We start from the raw sequence: 20,732 nt of genomic DNA, 5'->3' as shown, positions 1-20,732 counted from the left end.
ACACTATACTGCCCAATAATTCAGAATGTAATAGTAGATTATAGTAAATTTAAAATACACCAAAAATGTAGGAGTATTCATAAAAATTGATTACATGTACATAATTAAGAGAGTATTGATGTATATGTTTGTCTGGAACTAATAAAAAAAATGTCTCATAAACATATAAGATGTCTTATATAATATGTAAGATATTTTATACAATTTGGTAAAATACTGGATCAACATTGCTCCCCGAATAAATGACAACTTAGCTTGCCATATATGCTACTTGTCAGCTGTTGGTGAAATCAGATAATGGGCTAAAATTTCCTTGAAGAGAATAAAGCATTTTTCTTGAACTCATTTAGAATTGTCCAGCATCATAATTCTCAGGCTGAAGAGATTTGAGGTGAAATTGAACATGTGATGAATTGATAAATCAAAGCAAAGTATCATATTCCTGACACATATCATTAATCTATGAAAATAGTCCCTTAGATTATTACGGTCCCACAGTGGATCAGATGTAAGCAAGATAAAAAAAATCCTGGGAAGTATTTTTGCCCAATATAAACGAATAAGGAACTGTACCTCATAACAACATTCTCCTATCGGTCCCTATCAGAACTCGGACTTCAAAATCCTGGTACAAATATCTTAAGTTTATCTCGACCATTTTAGGAAATTTTGGTCTATGACGATTAATATTGATTAGGCTCAATAGTAGGGAAATCATCTGAGAGCAATGTTTTATAATCTATTAATATAATATACAGAAAACAATTTCAATATATTTTCAATTCAATAGGTAAGAATGCAAGACAAAGCAGACACTTCTTTGTAAATTTGTTATAACTACTGTTTTCACTTCCGGTAGAGAATAAATGAAAGCAAGGCACGTTTTTGTTAGTCTCCTCGTTTACATCAACGTTGCAACCTCTAGCTGCCAAGCCGAGCTAAGCATCCCCGAACTAACAACGCAAACGTTGATGCGACAGTACACGTACTTGACAATGTACTTAACAATACAACAAAATTATCCCTGTCAATTTAACAGTTAGTGGTATTTCCATTCCAGATGTAAAGATTGTTAACATTCGTAACTGTTGTTCTAAATATTACGATCATTCTGGTTGTGGATTAAGATGTAAGGCGCAAACCAGACAAAAGTTAATTAAGCTTATTTTTAAATGGTATGCCTTCAAATAGAATTACATGTAATTACCCACTTGTATCTTTAGTTGTATAACAGTATAACTGTATTCTTCAGAAGAAAAGAATTTCACAGATAGGTACCAAATAAATCTCGTGGATAAACGAAGGAAACATTTTCTTAATGTCAACACACGTGCTTTAACCTTAGCATAGCTAGATATATGTAGGTGTAGGCTTAGCATACGATGCGTTTAATAAATTTACTTGAAGCCGTACTCCCATGTTAATGACACATGGCATTTCGACGTTAAACTGAAACACTGAACACTGGAACGGTAAGAAAAATGGAACAAGTAATGCTGAAAGTACGTAAGCTACAAATGATGCCCGATACTTTAAGTCCACATCACGACGGTAATCGGATTAAAATTATAATTAATTACCTGCTGCACTTGTTCAAATACAGCCACCATGAAACTTGTAGTGATGTCCCCTATAAATCATAATAAAGCTTCAGAAGTTTTTATCTGACACTCCGACCATATATACGAAACATGAGCAACACATGAATATGCACTTATAATTAACAACAGACAATAGATAACACTCGTATAGTTAACATGGAGACTGAAATGTTTGCATTATAAAATGGAGAAAAGCGCATAATCTTTTCAATACTTTCAAATTTGTTGTACAAAATAATTCCGAGTATTTTATAGTATTTGGATACTAAATATAGTATTTAGGAATATATTTATTTCTTTCAATCCGGAAAATTCACATTCAAAAACATAGTGGTATTCATCACCAATAGATTGTTTATCACACAGTACACATATACGTTCTTCCCTAGGAACGTTTTCCCATCTTCTTGTTTCAATTGGAAGACGGTGATTACCTGTACGATATCTTACAAAGGTATCTCTTAAACCTTAGTTAAATACATTTTTTAAACATTCTATAGCATACACTTGTGGGAGGGGGGAATCTAAAGAGATACTATACTGAAAGTTTACCTTTTAATTCGCCCCTTTAGTACAGCTACATGCAGCCTGGCCAGTCCCCCTGCTAGTACTAACAGGCACCTATCTGTACGCGTGATAAGGCGATACTGATAGTTTATGTCAACAAGTTTCATATATGTCGAATTTTAAATATCGACATACTGCTTTCTTCTAATTTCCATAACTCCATCATCCATTTTGCGGCTAATTTTTGGCGACAAGTTGTGATGCCGATCTCGAACATTTTATTTATACGAGTTAAATATTCCGATAGGTTATGTACATGTATAATGCAAGATATCGAATTCGGTATTTTGACATTTTTTATTTTACGACTAAAATATGACGACAAGTTGTGATATAATCGGAATATGTCGACATTTATATGCTAATAAGTTTAGTTAGATGTAGTCAAGTCGACGTAACTTGTATCGCGAAAGTGACACTTATCACAACAAGTAGAGGTCCATATATACGTTTCCGTAGATATGTGATATGAAGTCAGATGTGCGTTATAAAGACAGATGTGCGATATAAAGTCAGATTCGTGATATGAAGTCAGATGTGCGATGTGTCTGATATGTCTGATTCCGTTGTCACCACCCTAGCTCTCGTGTTGAGGATGATTTGCTAGCCGAGTGTTGTGATGATTCAGATGACGTCTATGCTGCCGGAACGCCTGGTATTTTGTTAGAGTATTGTCTCCGTTTGATCGATTTGAGTAACTGTTATGTTTACGTTAAATTATGTCGGTATACTTTGTATAACATATGACATGTTACATCTTGTCCAGGCTGTTTTTCGTATCAGTTATAAAGTTTCTAATATCAATGCTTTACACGATCCTCGTTCCTGCAGTTCTTCAGTTCAGAACACTGCGTTTTCTCCGTCCGTCAGATATTGCTGATGTTTGTGACTGCGGGATCGTTAACCACATGCCAGCATAAACGAAGTGAAAAAGGGTAGACGGTGACTTTCAAATACACTTGCATTCGAACTATTTCGTCATCGTAAAGTGATTGTAAGTGACAGGCTTAAAAACTAGATAACTAAAACCTTTTTCAGTATTTCAATGTATAAATTATATTGTCAGATTGTGTGTACGGTGTGTGGGGTGTTGGGTTATTTTTTTTTCCATTTAAAATTAAATAGAATGGAGCGATTTCATCATTATGAATTGGGGGTATCACTATACAGAGGATTTGTCATAAGATTCTCTTCATATTAGACTTATGATACGTTACGAATCGTTCATTTTTGTGATCTTTTGGTGAGTAAAAATGAAAAATTCAAAAGAAATAGCTTTGTCAAATGGCAAAACACGGCGAGAACTCCATACCATATAAAATGAAGACATATTACGAAAGTCGGTTTGAATAACAATTTACGCGCAGATCAGTTAAAGAGAAATGCATATTATAAAATACATCAGAAGATTTATTAATTCACAAAACATAGGTTTTCTGAAGAGTATCCTGGGAACTGCAATAGTGCCGATAACACAAAAGGGACACGTTTATGTTGAATATGTAGTATTTCTTGCCGATATGTCATAAATTAACATTTCAATTAACATATTTATCATTATCTAAAATTGATTAAGAAAAAAACAAAAACAAATGTGCGTCGGCCGGGAGTCGAACCCGGATCGACTGCTTGGAAGGCAACCATGCTGACCGTTACACCACCGACGCATTGATGGCTGTGGGGAAAATATTTTATATGTCCATAAGTAATTAAACATTATCACTATCTTTGAAACTTGAACGTTAATTACGGTGCATTAGCAGTGAAAAATTTGAGTTTCTTGTGTTTCATTGTATTTTATATCCATTATTTATATATCGCTGCAAGAAACGTGTAGTCTGAACAAAACGGTATCGACACCGGTGTTTTCACTTCCGCCGAATTCCAACATGGCATCCAATTTTGACGATGACCAGGCGGGTAAGTTGTTTTTTGTATTTTGACAGTGTTTTCAGATTTTCCTAACATTGATTTTGAGTATAAATGACAATTTTAGAAACAGTGATTATATATTATATCATTTCATACATCTATTATTCAAGAAAAGCTCGATAATTGCCCTAAAATAAAGCAAGTGTATCATTGTTTTGGCAAAATCGTGTGTGGCATCAAATGGAAATTCATATTGTATTTCTTTAAGAATTTCTTGTACAAATTAGGTTTCTGTTAACTTCACAATTAAAACATGGCGTTTACTCGGTGGATGGTGCGTGTAATATTTTTGGCTTATAATAAAGGCTCAAGCTAACAATGGTTCCCAAAAATACATTTGGGGATAGTCTCAAAAGTAATTTCTCACAGCGATACTCGCGTGTAACACTACTAATTAGTGCCATTTCCTGAATGGACTTGTTCTGACACGAGCTTAGCTTTAACTGGAATCCGTTCAAGTTCGAGCTATCAGTCGTGAAAACAAACAGTATCGGAGACACAACTTGTTCAGGAAATATTTTGATATATTGTTGTGGAAAGACAGCCATCTCAACATGAGTGTCAGTGTGTGTTGTAAGTATGTTATTAAAGAACAAAATTAAGTACGGTAAATATATCTTTGATATTGTCGGCCTATGTGATGGTTGCCAAAACATATGCTTAAAATATCTAGCTTTGTCATAAAATAAATAATTATGATTTATTTCATTTTCTCTTTTTTTTATGTTTTGGTAATACATTTATATTACTAAAAATGTTATGCCTACATGTAATTTTCAAACCATTTGATGGGTAGGCCTACATTGATAAAAAAAACAGTTGCCAGTATTTGACTTTATGTCATTGCCATGATGCAATGTGGAGTCATGATCATTAGGCCTAGTGTAAGGGATCGAGGTATGTGGAATTCAACACCAAACTTTTTGAATATTTTTATTAATTTCTTGTAACATTACAAAAATATATGATTGTATCAAGGTTGAATTTTGCTATTTTGGTTGAATTTTCTTGATTTTTTTGTGAAATAAATAAAAATCACATTTAAGAAGAAAATAACAGAGGAAAAACATGTTCCATGTCTGAAACAAGGTGACAATTAATAAGTAGTCTTTTAACTATTACACCCCCACAGTAGTTTGCATTTTATCAATATAAATATTTATATAATAGACTCTAATTCCCCATAAAAATACTCTGAATATGATTTAATATTTATATATATATATGTATACCTCATATACATCACTTAATATCCCTCATAAGATCATAGATGATCATGGAAACAAAACATTGTGTATCCTTTGGCATATACCATGGTGATTTTCATAAATGCTTTAAGGAAGTACCGTTGTCTCCCTTGCGATTGTTTACAAATTGTAGATAAACAGAATTAAATTCAAATGTTTTCCTGCATTTGAAGAAGCAGCATTAGAAATACTGTAGATAAAACTCTGCAAAGCAAGATTGCTTAATACACTGAAATGTATTCATATTAGAGCCGTATATTGCATGGATGCATATACAACACAATGTATGTGATAATGCTATTTAAGTATTTGCACATTGTCAGAAAATAAACTTTATATTCATTGATCATTTCAGATGGTATAGAACCGATGGATTTCTCTTTCCATGAAGATGAGGATCTTGCTGTTTCTAGGTCTGTATTCACTCAGGCATATTTCTCTAATGTACAACTTGCAAAATATATTTTATGATGCATGTAAGTCCAAATGGCGTCCTACAGTACAACATATAAATATATCTAATACTTAATCAATGAACACTGGTTTTAATGTTGTTATAGTCGATTGACAGCAAGGAATCAATCATAACAACATCAAAACTACTGTTCAGTACTTATTTACATTCTCTTATCATTTTCGTCATCTTTGAAAAAAACTGAACCAACAAAATAATTCATGCCTTTTTTAATGTCACATGATCATGATCACCCACCGGGTGTTATAGGCGTATGGTGGCAACTGCCTCTTAGCATGTATTGGTGGGAAAACACAGAGCAAATGTAAAAAATATACATGTATTAAAGAATGTTTTCTTTTTTCTGATGGGAAATGTTGATCATATGAGTTATGCCAAAGCAGCCAAACAGTTATAATCTGATATTGAAGTGGTTTTGTTTTTGTAATTTCAGTTCCAGTGCTGTAGATACAAAGTTTGATGAGACTATTGGACATGTTGAGGATATTATTATGGGTGAGTATCAACTATATATACCAAGTAAGGTGTGTAGATTGTAAATGTTTACTGTGACATTGATAAGGGAACAGATGTATTGTGGAAGGTGAAAACCCAGGGGGAAACAGTAAATTGTACCATTGGTGGGGAACATGTGCATCTCAAAACTGAATTGGCTATATATATAGGGGAGAGAGTGGTTAGAAGCTTGTGTTTGACTGCACACCTCACAGAAGCATTTTGTCAGGGGCTTTATATATGTAAAAGAGTTATCATAGCTCCTGACTTTCCATTATAATTTTAGATATCATATACACTCTATGTCACTGGTTACGTGTTTGATGAAATGACTCAAAATGCTTCTGCTGGTACTTGTTAACAACCAAACCTTTGGTTGGTGCAGGGCTGTACTTGTACTGTATATATATATATATATATATGGGTAATTGTATCATGATACCCAACCATAGGAAACCTCAGGAAACATTTTCTTCACGTTATCTAGTCATTAGTATTTATGTGAATATACATTAATATTCCTGCTAAACATCACAACCAGTACAAAAATTTGTCTATTTGACATGTGTCCATACTCTTAGCTTTCATAGGATTGCCTGAATAAGGCGATAGAGTGTACATTCACTAAAATGTTGGGAATGATAAAACCTTTAGTTGGTAACACTACTACCGGGTAAGTCTATTCACATTACCAACCAATATGGTGTTGAGCGATCTCTGAATAGACAATATTCTGGTGGACATTTTGTTATATATGTAAACTTAGTTTATTTTACTACAATTGCAAAACAATTTATATCGACTTATATTAATCACTCTTGTTGGAAGTCACTTCAAGTGCGAGAGGAAACCAGAGTACCCAGAGAATACTCACATGATCGGGCATGTGACCCCAATTATACCTTTCACATCCAATCAGGTAATCAAGCCCTGGCTGCCTATCTAGATGAATGGCAAGTGTGTTTCAACTGCGTCACCCAACCACAATGTAATATTATATCACTATTCCAACCTTTGTTGGATCAATATTTAAGCCGCTTCAGACAAACCTTGACTGTATATCCTTTTACTTTGTTTGCAGATGATGACTTCCAGAGAATACAGACAGAATTTTTAGAGAAATATTACCAGGAGTTTGACGACTCTGAAGAAAACAAATTTATATATACAGATATCCATAGAGAATATGTAAGTTCACAACAGCTGGCAGGATAAGGGCAATTCGATAAAATATCTATCCAACCAGAGATCTCTAGGTTTTTCAAAATTAAAACAAAATCATTATTTGGTTCTCAAGTCTGCGCACATCTCCTTCAAGAAAAATCTTGAAATCTGGCCACACTTCTGTTTTGGTACCAAGTCATCAAGAATGGCACTCATTTGAGCAGAAGACACCAAAGCAAAAGTAAAATGTTTGATTTTTATTACCGTAAGCAATATGTGCTTATAGCTCTTTCAGTACCGTTGTCGACTACAGTTGACATAATTTCAAGCTCCCTCTTCCCCACTGTTGACTAAAGTTGACAGGCTAAGCTGACATTATTTAAATGTTGATTTGTTAAACAGCATTCGACGCATACAAATATCCAATGCAATGGCATATATATAAAAGGTGTTTAAGACTTTTGAAACAAACTTTTGGTTGATGAATTCATGTTTGTTTCGTTCAGGTTACTTTTTTCCACTAGAGTTGAGTTGTTCAAATATTTAATGCAACATATGGTTGACATGATGGGATTGAATTGTCAATATGATGTCATTGTGTTGTTGTCATTACATTGTTACATCATTGTATTGGTACCAACACGTGTTATTTTACCCTAGGGGTTGACAGAGATATTCTGAGTAACAGAGAAATTTTCAATGAGTGAAATGGTTGACAAATCTGTTCACATGTTGTTTTTTCAATATTAGATATTTTTTGAGAATCCACCATGCATATAATCTCTTGTCAAATTTTTCTTCATTTGAAATCAACATTGGAGGCTAATTAGTATTTCAGGTATGATAGAACATACTATGACCTTAGAAATGTTTTAATTGGAAGTTTTGATTTGTTATTAACAGGTTCAATTAATAGAAACACATTTAAACGATGAACTCACAAAACGCATGCCAGGGTTTTCCATGGGTGAATTTACACACCAAATTATGTAAGTATAAATTAATATCAGAGGCCTTCCTTAATTCTATGGCTGTTAGTGTTTAATAGTTTGATACTTTGTAAGCTTTTATTATATAATGAGGACTATTCATTAATATGATCCGAACACCTGTAAAGAAAAAGCAGCTCAATATTTCATGGTACTGTTTGAATTAAATCACTTCTATGGATGGATATCCCTGTTTGTCAAACCTGGAGTCTTCCTATTTGCGAGATATTTTAATGGAATAGCCCTGAAAGGAAGGAGGAATGAAATACAACATTATAATATATATACATGGCTCAAACTAATGACCTATCTCTCTGTATAAAATGAATGTCCATCCTGTTACCACACAACTAAAACCAATACATTGTATTTCCAAATTTTACACTGCTTCTTCATTTACAAGGTTGTTGAAAAATAATTTGTCATTTTCGAAATATTCTCAAAAATCCTTGAACCAATTATGATATGACATGTATATACATATACATTTAATTTGCACTTGCTTCAGAAATGTTACACAGTCACTGTATGTTTTCATTTGACAGGGAGAGAAAAAATGAGCTGGAAGGCGAGATATTTGAGATGCTGCTAACATTTAGTGACTTCATGGTGTTTAAGGAAATGTTTCTTGATTTTAAAGCAGTAAGTAATGTATACAGCGTTCCAGTAGATTTTATAAGACGAAGCATATCTGTTGTCAAGGACAAAATTCAGATTGATGAGAGGAATTGAGTATTGAATGAGTATACAAATGAAAATAAATCTTCTGTGTTGAATATACATGATTCATGCAGTCAGTTTTATGCATGAATATAAAACTTGGGAGGCCGGGGAGGTTAGGGAGAAGCTGGTTATGTATTCATGAAAATGTGGTATGTTTTGTAATGTTGATATTGTGATCACCTTTTAAGTCCTTTGACCATGGTAATACTGAAAACTTCTGAGTCATCATTTCATGTATGAACATCAAACTCAGACAGTAGGTTTATAGCTAGGTATACATACATACAACATAGCAAAGTTACATGTCCTGTACTGAAATGAAGTGTAATTGCAACTTCTAGTTGACTTTTGGCATTGGATTTAAGTCCTAAAATATAATTTCAATTTAATGTTTGGACTGAAGGTTTCATAGGAAGGTGTGAATAAGCCCAATCTGTATACATAATCATTTGAAACTTTTAGAGATTTTTAAGTAGGTTTCCCAATCAAATTACCAAGCTTAATAGAAGTGCTTATATGGAAAACTAATACGGATACCTGTATGAATCTTAAGCTGCTCTTTTTTAGACTAATTGAAATGTTAGAAACTTTACTGACATCTTAATAATATGTCTAAATTTAGTATCCAAGATCGAGAGTTTCCCTACTTGATAGGGAGAGCTGGGAAGTACGATTGATATACATCATTGCATATGCAATGTTCCTTCTATAGGTATACACTTGCTGTACATATCTTGGGTGCAGAGATATAAAAAATAAACCATACTTTAATCTATGGATTTGTATGCTATGCCATATCATATTTGTTATAGATTGTAAGCAACAGAAAAATCACTGCACAAATTTGGTTCTGTTTCAAAAGTTTTTGCGTGAATTTGATCATGGTAAAGTTTTTTGTAACTGTCTGTCTTTTCCAGGACAAAGAAGGACGAACAGTGGACCTGAGTGGAGGAATTATGGTGACTTCCATGCAAGGTGGCGGAGATGACTGTGCAGATGACGGTGGAGATGATGGAGGAATCTCATTGGACGACTGCACATTTTCTCTAACGGGACATTCATTTGGAGATGGACCGGAGCAGAAATAGTGTCTATCCCTAGTGAATTAGTGCTTAATGAAATGTTACCATGTCCATCGCAGGTGAATCAATACTGCCTGGAATGTGTGGATTTGTATGATGGTGGAGTGTCCGACGAATCTTTCTGCCAAAAAGTTCATATGTTCACCGTATTGAGTCGGTGTTCATGTGTATACATGGAGTTGAGATATGCTCATTTTGAAAGATATCCTCTTTCTTGTAGTTAATGAAATTCACCATTTGATGGCAGTGTCCATCTTGAATTATTGTTGTATCGTATAACCTTACACCTTGTCTGAAGACTTCCTTGTTTAAACTGTTCTATGGGGGAGTAAAATCCCATTTCCATTGACACAGAAAATGTTAAAATGTGTCGCAAGATTTTCATTGTGATTCCACAAACACAACTGGTATGGTGGTTGTTTTGTATGTTATTGAAATGTAATCAAAAAACATGATTTGTTAAATTTTAGATCCTGGACAAGTAAAAAGTTACATAATAATAGACTGAAGATTTAAGGATAAATATATGTATTCTACCTCTACACTATCACATAAACGTTTTATTTATGAAAAGGCAAAGAAATTTGTGAAATAGGCTTCACTTGGCTATAATCGGGACTTGATATGAACTGTTATACGAGCTAAAGGGAAATAACCACCACATCACGGATACATTGCATTATAGGGAAGTACAATATACGAAAGTTTTGAGATATTGAAATAATTTACATTCAGTGTTCCTTTCTAAGTCTTAAAAACGCTACATTTTTTAGAATTACCGAAATGTAACCAAATATTGCACAATTTCCATAGTGTTGGATCCGGAGGGGAGCAGACAAGTCTTGTTTAGATTGAAAATAACGAAAGAAAGATTTAATTCCAAGCATCTTCCTTATGAAACTTTAGACAACTAGAGTTTCAGGGAGCCGAATTTAAATTCACTGTGCATTCTACTGGTATGAAATTACTATTGTTTCATTTCTCTGTACCAGTTTGATTTTTCCAATCATCTAACGGTAGTGTTATTGTAAATAAAACATGCATCTCTTTGATCTTTAAACAATTATAATTCTGTGGCATATACCCAGGCATTGAGTGGTATTATTATTTTGATAGAAACTAATGAATAACATCATCAGTCTTAAAATGCCCCCTGTATCTCCTAAAATGTTTAACCAGGTTTAATCCTGTGTGATACAAAATATTGTTTTGATAGGGAACATTAATTTGTTTTATTAGTTATCTCGAATAGTCTCTCCATCTACTCTCAATCCCAAGTGTACGTCACGCCTTCCAGATAAAACTGGAGTTAGTATTTTAGACTCCGGTGTTATCCTACAGTGACTGTTAATCTCTACTGCCTTCCATTTATATCTCACCATCTCGTCATCTCATTATGTTTTTCATTCCACAACTCACCTGAACTAGGTTTCAATAAGTACTTGTAAATAATTATAATCACTGAATGTAAAAAAAGTCCGTCCTTAGATTTGTGACATATCAACTGTTTTTATAAAGTTTATTTTTCAATAAGGCTGAATGAGAGACTTGGTATGTCTTTTTGGACACAGGGACATGGCAATATTCCCAACCCAAAGTCCACAGGTATTATATATTATATAGATGTACGTAACCTCCTTTTTTTGACAGGGGTTGGAAATTTGTACCAAGTCCCTGTGTTGTTGGGCATGACCTTTACTGTTAAGAGAAGGGCATTGTAGCAAAAAACAGTGACAATGCTTTGAAGAAAATTTGAAAGGTTGTTTATATTTCTTTATTTGTTTACAATTTTATTCTCGCTTTGCGTTGTTGTGTAATTTGAAAACGAAATATGAAAGGAGGTTCCAACTTCTTGTTGATGTTTTCTTTCTTGACAGCACTTGAATAAAAATTACGTTTTATGTTAAGGGAGGTTGACAAAAATTGATTGAAAGATTGATGTGTGTGTGTTTAGCTATATGGTCGAAACTTTTTTTTCTTTTTCTGGTTTATATTTTGTCAGGTGATCTGATCATAGAATGATCTGATTTGTCGAGGCTGCTGATAAGTCAGTTGATCAAGTAAGATGAGCGGTCATTTGATCTTTTTAATCAAGGGACCAGGCATTGGTTTTATCAGAGTTCCATAACTGAAGGGCATTCCTTAGCTTGAAATGTTCCATTGCAAAGCCTAACACTATTGAAGAAAGGTTTAAATTCTTAACTAAATTTTTTTGGTTAAATCCAATAATGCTCTCCTATGGAGTTTTTTAAGTTAAAGAATTTTAAGGGATTAAACCAGAGCCTGGTCAGTTGATCAATATGTTTGATCTAGTTAGGTGATTGGTCAATTAATTTCATTAGTGAAGTAACCTGTGGTCATTTGATTTTATTCGTGCAGTGACCTAGGCCTGTGGTCATTTGATCTTATTCGTACAGTGACCTGATTGGTTGATTGATCTAATATGGTCATGCATGGTTATTGCATGTACAGCAGTCTGATTGGTTGATGATATTAGATAGTTGATATTGGTTACAGCTCCATTTGCAGTTGATCATTGAATGCAGTTTTCTTTTTGTATTCTTTTCATAAACATTTGCATCAGCTAATCTTGTTTTCTAGATTACTAGATTTTATAACAATGTGACTGACTTTGGGGAATTACAAATAAATAACAGTAAGATCGTACAGACGTTATCCTTTACAGTACAGTAAATACAAATTAGATTGTAAAAGACTTTCTGAAATTGACTTCCTGGCAAAATTTCTTCCATCACCTCTTGTCCACACATACTGAAAAGCTGAAACTTACTATGCTTTTGTTCTTTTCCATAATTAGAATTATTCTATTGTAGGATTTCAGATGTACCAAAAGTTTATATATCTAACTTCAAATTTTCCTCAGCAATGAAAATGAAATCCTTAAAGGAAGTATATTGTTAGCCTGTATAACAAGAGAAGAGTTTATTTGTTGTAAGTGGAATTACACAGTGTAGTTTGTGAGAACGAAAGTGTCTGTATGTAGGTTGTAAGTTTCTGTGTCGGTTGTAACAGCGAGAAAGTGAATGTTTGTTTATTTCTACATGTAAATTTATTATATTTACATGAATAAATTATTATTTAAACTCAACCTGTGTTTCTCTTGTTTAGTCAGTTTGATTCAAGAATGCTGATTTAATCGCATTTCAGTGTCAAAATCAAATCAGAATTTAATAGCCTTAATTTTCTGATATCCATGAGCTGGGACATAAATACAGGCACTTACCTAACGGCCATACCAGTAATATTCAATTACTTAGTTCTGTAGGGACCGCGGTGGCCGAGTGGTTGAGGTGTCCCGGCACTATCACTAGCCCTCCATCTCTGGGTTGCGAGTTCGAAACTTATGTGGGGCAATTGCCAGGTACTGAACATAGGTCGGTGGTTTTTAGCTCGTCTCTTCAAAGAAGAGTGAGAGCTTATGTCGTCGCATCGGTGTCGGCGTTGGTTTTCCAAATGTTAAATTTTTGGTGCAAGTGTTGAAAGGCATAGTAATTTATGGTAATATGGTCCCTGCGGGGGTGAAACTGATAATTGGCAATAGAGTCCCTCTGGGGTTAGACTATCCCCTGCCAGAGTTAAACTAAAAGATTTTTTTGGGAAAAAACCAGAATTTTCAAATTTTTGGACTTAGAATATTTCTGCGTTAAGTTTTTGGTGCAAGTGTTGAAAGGTATTAATACATCACTTTATAATTGTACTAGGGTGCTGATAATTGGTAATAGACTCCCTCTTGGGTTAAACTATCCCCTGCTGGAGTTAAACTAAAAGATTTTTTTGGAAAAAACCAGAATTTTCAAATTTTTGGACTTAGAATATTTCTGCGTTAAGTTTTTGGTGCAAGTGTTGAAAGGTATTAATACATCACTTTATAATTGTACTAGGGTGCTGATAATTGGTAATAGACTCCCTCTTGGGTTAAACTATCCCCTGCCGGAGTTAAACTAAAAGTTTTTTTTGGAAAAAACCAGAATTTTCAAATTTTTGGACTTAGAATATTTCTGCGTTAAGTTTTTGGTGCAAGTGTTAAGAGGTTTTAATACATCACTTTATAATTGTACTAGGGTGCTGATATTTGGCAATAGAGTCCCTATGGAGTAAGGCAATCCCTTCCTGGTAAAAAACTTTAGAAAAAAATTGGATTTTTTCTTTTTAAATCTGTGTTTTTTTGTTTTTCTTTTTAAATCTTTGGACTTTGTGTTAAGTTAATATTGTGAGTGTTGAAAGGCATAGTAATACATGGTATTAGGTTCATTGTGGGGGTTAAACTATCCCTTGCCGGAGTTAAACTGAAATATTTTTTGGGGGAAAAAACACAGTTAAAAAAAAAAAAGGTGCAAATGTTGAAAGCTATTTAACACATCACTTTATGATTGTACTAGGGTGCTGATATTTGGTAAAAGAGTCCCTATGGAGTTACACTATCCCTTCTTGGGGTGAAACTGAAAATAAAACAATGTGAAAATGCTCACAATAGACAATTTATACCGATCCACATTTTTCAAGGGAGACAACTCTCATCAGGATAATATTTTGTCAAAAAATTGAAGAAATATGTCCAAAAGCAATTACATTTGTATTTAATATATTCATTTAATCTACAACCAACAGCATAGCTTGTCTCCCGAATGTTTGTCAATAAATAATTTATATATATATAAATTCGTATGGTTTTGAAAATTGCATGAATTGATCACAAAGCATAATCTGATCAAGTAAACAATATAAATATTATTAATGCAATTTGCGAAACCATTCCAATTAATATATTTTGATTATTTATTGACAAACATTTGCGAGACGAGCTATGCTGTTCTCCAACAGCTCTTGTTCTCCGGGTACTCCGACTTTCCTCCACCTCCAAAACCTGGCACGACCTTAAATGACCCTGGCTGTAAATAGGACGTTAAATAAAAACAAACCAAACTTAGTTCTGTACATTAATTTTCACAGCAACATATACAAAAGAATACATACAGTAAGACACATTATTGAAGCATACAGAATGTAACAGAAAAATACCCATCTTTGCATCACAAGTCAACATCATCTGTTGGATGACTTAATTGTTATTACTGTTTCCTTTGTTCCCGGGCTATAACTCAAAAACCGTTTGCCGCAGCTCCTTGAAACTTTCTGTATATATCAGACTAGTGCCCTAGTTGTGCCTTTTACTATTGCGGACCTTCCATTTTCGGTATTTTTTCTGTCACCATGGAAACTTAATCAAAAATACCAAATTTCTGTTTCCTTTTGATTCTGGGCTATAACTCCAAAACTGTTCAACGCAGCTGCTTGAAACTTTCTGAATATATCAGACTAGTTGTGCCTTTTGCTATTGCGGACCTTCCATTTTCGGTATTTTTTCTGTCACCATGGAGACTTAATCAAAAATACCAAATTACTGTTTCCTTAATAACTCTTACTTTGAGCTTGATATATACATGTATTTGGGTTTTCACACCAACTGCGGGGCGCGGGGGATAATGCCAAGCTTTGCGGCTCCTTGTTTACAATTTTTTTTAGCTCACCTGCTTGTCCATCATCAACTTTTCCCTTTAAACAATTTTTGCTCAATAACCAAGATGCCCAGAGACCTGATATAGGGCCAGTAGCATGCTGCAGTAAAGAACTGCTAGGTTTGTTAAAATTAATGACCTTGACCTACTTTCAGGGTCACCAGTGTCAAATATGCTAAAATATTCAAACGACTTAATAACAAAGAGGCCCAGAGACCTGATATTTGGTTGTAGCATGCTGCAGTGAAGAGCTACAAAGTCTGTTTATAGTGAATGCCCTTAACCTACATTCAAGGTCACAGGGGTCAAATATGTTAAAATATTTCAAATGTTTTCTTAATAACCACGAGGCGCAGAGATCTAATATTTGGCCTGTAGCATGCTAGGTTGAAGAGCTACAAAGTTTGTTCAAATGACTGACCTTTACCTACATTCAAGTTCACGGGGGTCAAATAAGCTTAAATCGTTTAAAAACTTCTTTACAATGACCAAGAGGACCAGAGACCTAATATAAGGTTGTGGCTTACTGTGGTGAAGGGCTACCAAGCTTGTTCAAATGAATGAACATAATTTTAAACTGCATAATCTGTCCAATATTAGAAGTTTAGTATCCCAAGTTTGAAGAGTTTAAGTGTCCTGGAACTAGGAGTTTTTATTTCCTGATTAGCAAATTCTGAAACATTACGTTCTGATTAGTGAAATTCCTTTAAATAGTCAAGAATTAAAGCAATAGGTTCATCGACTTACAGGTTAGGGTGTCCTAGATATAGAATTTTCATTTCCGGTATATACAGTGTTCAATCAATTCTTCCCCGTCCAATATAATGAGTTTAAAAAATATAGAACTTAAGGGTTTATGAGTCCAAGAATAATGAGTTTAACATAAATTTGTAAGGTATCGGGTTTTGAACTACGTAATCAGTTCAATATTAGGAGTTTAGTCTGTTTTAATAGATTTGAGAGTTAAAGTTTCGGAATTACAAGAAAATGTATGAGGGGATTTCTTTGATTCCCTTCCGTTTAGCGCGCTTCATGGAATTTACCTCTGTCCAGTTGGCATTCATATTGACTATGAATGCCAACTGAAAGCCGTTCAATGCTTAAATGTCTGTCAATAAACTTAGTTCATATATCCGAGTAATTAGAGTTTCATTTTAGAACCACTCTTCAACCCCCACCACCCCCGATATTCCAAATGATATAATATATAGAGAGAGATACATTTACAAAAGTTTTCTTTCTTTTTTTTTTTCAATAAATATAACGTTCTATAATTACTTAACTGCTCATTTTGTTGAATGCATACATGTGTGTTCTAAGAAAATGGAAAAAAACCAATTACAATTCTACTGTATGATTTGTAAAACAACCTGGACGATTATTGCTCACAATGGAAATTAACTGTGAATAGTAAAAAAACAAAAGTTGTGGTTTTCCGTAAAGGCGGTAAAATTCGAAATAATGAATCGTGGACTTACCACGGGAAAAAACTTGATAGTGTTGACGAATTTTCTTACCTTGGTGTAAACCTTAGATACAACAATAAATTCACGAATTTACAAAAAAAATTGGCGGACCAAGGACGTAAAGCCATGTTTGCTTTATTTTCTAAATGTTCAAATATGAGTTTAAATTGTAAAACCATGTTGAGTTTGTTTGATACTTATGTAAGTAGTATTCTGTTTTATGCATGTGAAGTGTGGGGCTCGACCAAAGGACCAGATATTGAAAATGTACATGTTCTTTTTTGTAAGAAATTACTTAAGGTTAAAAAATCAACAAATAATGTAACAGTTTACTGGGAACTTGGTCGTTTTCCCTTAGAATATACAATGTACACGCAGATATAGAATTATTAAATATTGGTTCAAACTACTCGACACAAAAAACTGTATTTTGAATACTGCATATGATTTTTAGCCCACCATCATCAGATGGTGGGCTATTCAAATCGCCCTGTGTCCGTGGTCCGTCCGTCCGTCCATAAACAATTCTTGTTATCGCTATTTCTCAGAAAGTAATGAAGGGATCTTTCTCAAATTGCATATGTAGGTTTCCCTTTGTGCCTAGTTATGCATATCGCATTTTGAGACCTATCGAAAAACAACATGGCCGACAGGCAGCCATCTTGGATTTTGACAATTGAAGTTTGTTATTGCTATTTCTCAGAAAGTAATGAAGGGATCTTTCTCAAATTTCATATGTAGGTTTCCCTTGGTGCCTAGTTATGCATATTGCATTTTGAGACCAATCGGAAAACAACATGGCCGACAGGCAGCCATCTTGGATTTTGACAATTGAAGTTTGTTATCGCTATTTCTCAGAACGTACTTACGAGATCTTTCTCAAATTTCATATGTAGGTTTCCCTTGGTGCCTAGTTATGCATAAAGCATTTTGAGACCTATCGGAAAACAACATGGCCGACAGGCAGCCATCTTGGATTTTGACAATTGAAGTTTGTTATTGCTATTTCTCAGAAAGTACTGAAGGGATCTTTCTCAAATTTCGTATATAGGTTCCCCTTGGTGCCTAGTTATGCAAATTTGCATTTTGAGACCAATCGGAAAACAATATGGCCGACAGGCAGCCATCTTGGATTTTGACAATTGAAGTTTGTTATCGCTATTTCTCAGAAAGTAATGAAGGGATCTTTCTCAAATTTGATATGTAGGTTCCCTTTGGTTTGTAGTTATGCATATTGCATTTTGAGACTAATCGGAAAACAACATGGTCGACAGGCAGCCATCTTGGATTTTGACAATTGAAGTTTGCTATCGCTATTTCTCACAAAGTAATGAAGGGATCTTTCTCAAATTTTATATGTAGGTTCCCCTTGGTGCCTAGTTATGCATATTGCATTTTGAGACCAATCGGAAAACAACATGGCCGACAGGCAGCCATCTTGGAGTTTGACAATTGAAGTTTGTTATCGCTATTTCTCAGAACGTACTTACGAGATCTTTCTCAAATTTCATATGTAGGTTTCCCGTGGTGCCTAGTTATGCATAAAGCATTTTGAGACCTATCGGAAAACAACATGGCCGACAGGCAGCCATCTTGGATTTTGACAATTGAAGTTTGTTATTGCTATTTCTCAGAAAGTACTGAAGGGATCTTTCTCAAATTTCGTATATAGGTTCCCCTTGGTGCCTAGTTATGCAAATTTGCATATTGAGACCAATCGGAAAACAATATGGCCGACAGGCAGCCATCTTGGATTTTGACAATTGAAGTTTGTTATCACTATTTCTCAGAAAGTAATGAAGGGATCTTTCTCAAATTTGATATGTAGGTTCCCTTTGGTTTGTAGTTATGCATATTGCATTTTGAGACTAATCGGAAAACAACATGGTCGACAGGCAGCCATCTTGGATTTTGACAATTGAAGTTTGCTATCTCTATTTCTCAGAAAGTAATAAAGGGATCTTTCTCAAATTTTATATGTAGGTTCCCCTTGGTGCCTAGTTATGCATATTGCATTTTGAGACCAATCGGAAAACAACATGGCCGACAGGCAGCCATCTTGGAGTTTGACAATTGAAGTTTGTTATCGCTATTTCTCAGAACGTACTTACGAGATCTTTCTCAAATTTCATATATAGGTTTCCCTTGGTGCCTAGTTATGCATAAAGCATTTTGAGACCTATCGGAAAACAACATGGCCGACAGGCAGCCATCTTGGATTTTGACAATTGAAGTTTGTTATTGCTATTTCTCAGAAAGTACTGAAGGGATCTTTCTCAAATTTCGTATATAGGTTCCCCTTGGTGCCTAGTTATGCAAATTTGCATTTTGAGACCAATCGGAAAACAATATGGCCGACAGGCAGCCATCTTGGATTTTGACAATTGAAGTTTGTTATCGCTATTTCTCAGAAAGTAATGAAGGGATCTTTCTCAAATTTGATATGTAGGTTCCCTTTGGTTTGTAGTTATGCATATTGCATTTTGAGACTAATCGGAAAACAACATGGTCGACAGGCAGCCATCTTGGATTTTGGCAATTGAAGTTTGCTATCGCTATTTCTCAGAAAGTAATGAAGGGATCTTTCTCAAATTTGATATGTAGGTTCCCCTTGGTGCCTAGTTATGCATATTGCATTTTGAGACCAATCGGAAAACAACATGGCCGACAGGCAGCCATCTTGGAGTTTGACAATTGAAGTTTGTTATAGCTATTTTTTCAAAAAGTACTGAAGGGATCTTTCTCAAACTTTTTTTTAAGTTCCCCTTGGTCTGTAGTTCTGCATATTGCATCTTGGGACCAATAGGAAAACAACATGGCCGACAGGCAGCCATCTTGGATTTTGACAATTGAAGTTTGTTATCGCTATTTATCAGAAATTGCTGAAGGGATCCTTCTGAAATTTCATTTGTAGGTTGCCCTCTGTGCCTAATTATGCATATTGGATTTTGAGACCAGTCAGAAAACAGCCTGGCCGACAGGTAGCCATCTTGTATTTTTACAATTGAAGTTTGTTATCGCTATTTTACAGAAGGTACTGAAGGGATCTTTCTCAAATTTCATATGAAGGTTCCCCTTGGTCCCTGGTGTTGCATTTTGGGACCAATCCGAAAACAACATGGCCGACAGACCGTCATTATCGCTAAATCTTAAATTTTATATATAGGTTCCCCTTGTTTGAAAAGTACCAGAGGGCTGTTTCTGAATTTACACAGATTAATAAGACTTAGAGGAAGGGAAAAGTAGAGAAAAGATCAATCTGACATGGAACCTATAAAGATCATTCAATGGTGGGCGCCAAGATCCCTCTGGGATCTCTTGTTTATTAAGTAAAAACACTGGTTTATGTTTTAATTGGGTACACGGTGTAAAGGAGTTATTATGCTCTTTAGGTTTCGGCGAAATATGGTTCTGTCAATCACCAAATAACTCTGAAACTATTTTACCTTGTATA

At 34.5% G+C, this 20,732-nt stretch overlaps 1 protein-coding gene and 1 non-coding gene across 3 annotated transcripts; one reads left to right on the top strand and one right to left on the bottom strand.

Moving 5' to 3' along the window:
• Positions 1–3,763: 3,763 nt before the first annotated feature.
• Trnag-ucc lies at positions 3,764–3,835 on the bottom strand. Its single transcript has one exon. It is a non-coding gene; the product is annotated as a tRNA-Gly (tRNA).
• Positions 3,836–4,023: 188 nt separating this feature from the next.
• On the top strand, positions 4,024–13,384 carry LOC117337332 (ADP-ribosylation factor-like protein 2-binding protein). Of its 2 annotated transcripts, none has more exons than XM_033898255.1 (7): positions 4,024–4,088; positions 5,703–5,760; positions 6,256–6,317; positions 7,399–7,505; positions 8,385–8,470; positions 9,016–9,112; positions 10,111–13,384. In XM_033898255.1, exons 1-7 carry the CDS (start codon positions 4,058–4,060, stop codon positions 10,279–10,281), a joined length of 612 nt encoding a protein of 203 aa, XP_033754146.1. In that variant the 5' UTR covers positions 4,024–4,057; the 3' UTR covers positions 10,282–13,384. The 2 variants fall into 2 exon arrangements, with proteins under 2 accessions (XP_033754146.1, XP_033754147.1); XM_033898256.1 differs by lacking the exon at positions 4,024–4,088 and adding an exon at positions 4,515–4,673.
• The last annotated feature ends 7,348 nt before the right edge of the window (positions 13,385–20,732 follow it).

Source organism: Pecten maximus, chromosome 11 (assembly GCF_902652985.1).
Source record: "Pecten maximus chromosome 11, xPecMax1.1, whole genome shotgun sequence".
NCBI lineage: Eukaryota > Metazoa > Mollusca > Bivalvia > Pectinida > Pectinidae > Pecten > Pecten maximus.
Note: the sequence above shows the minus strand (reverse complement) of the source record. Positions and strands in the feature narration are given on the sequence as shown.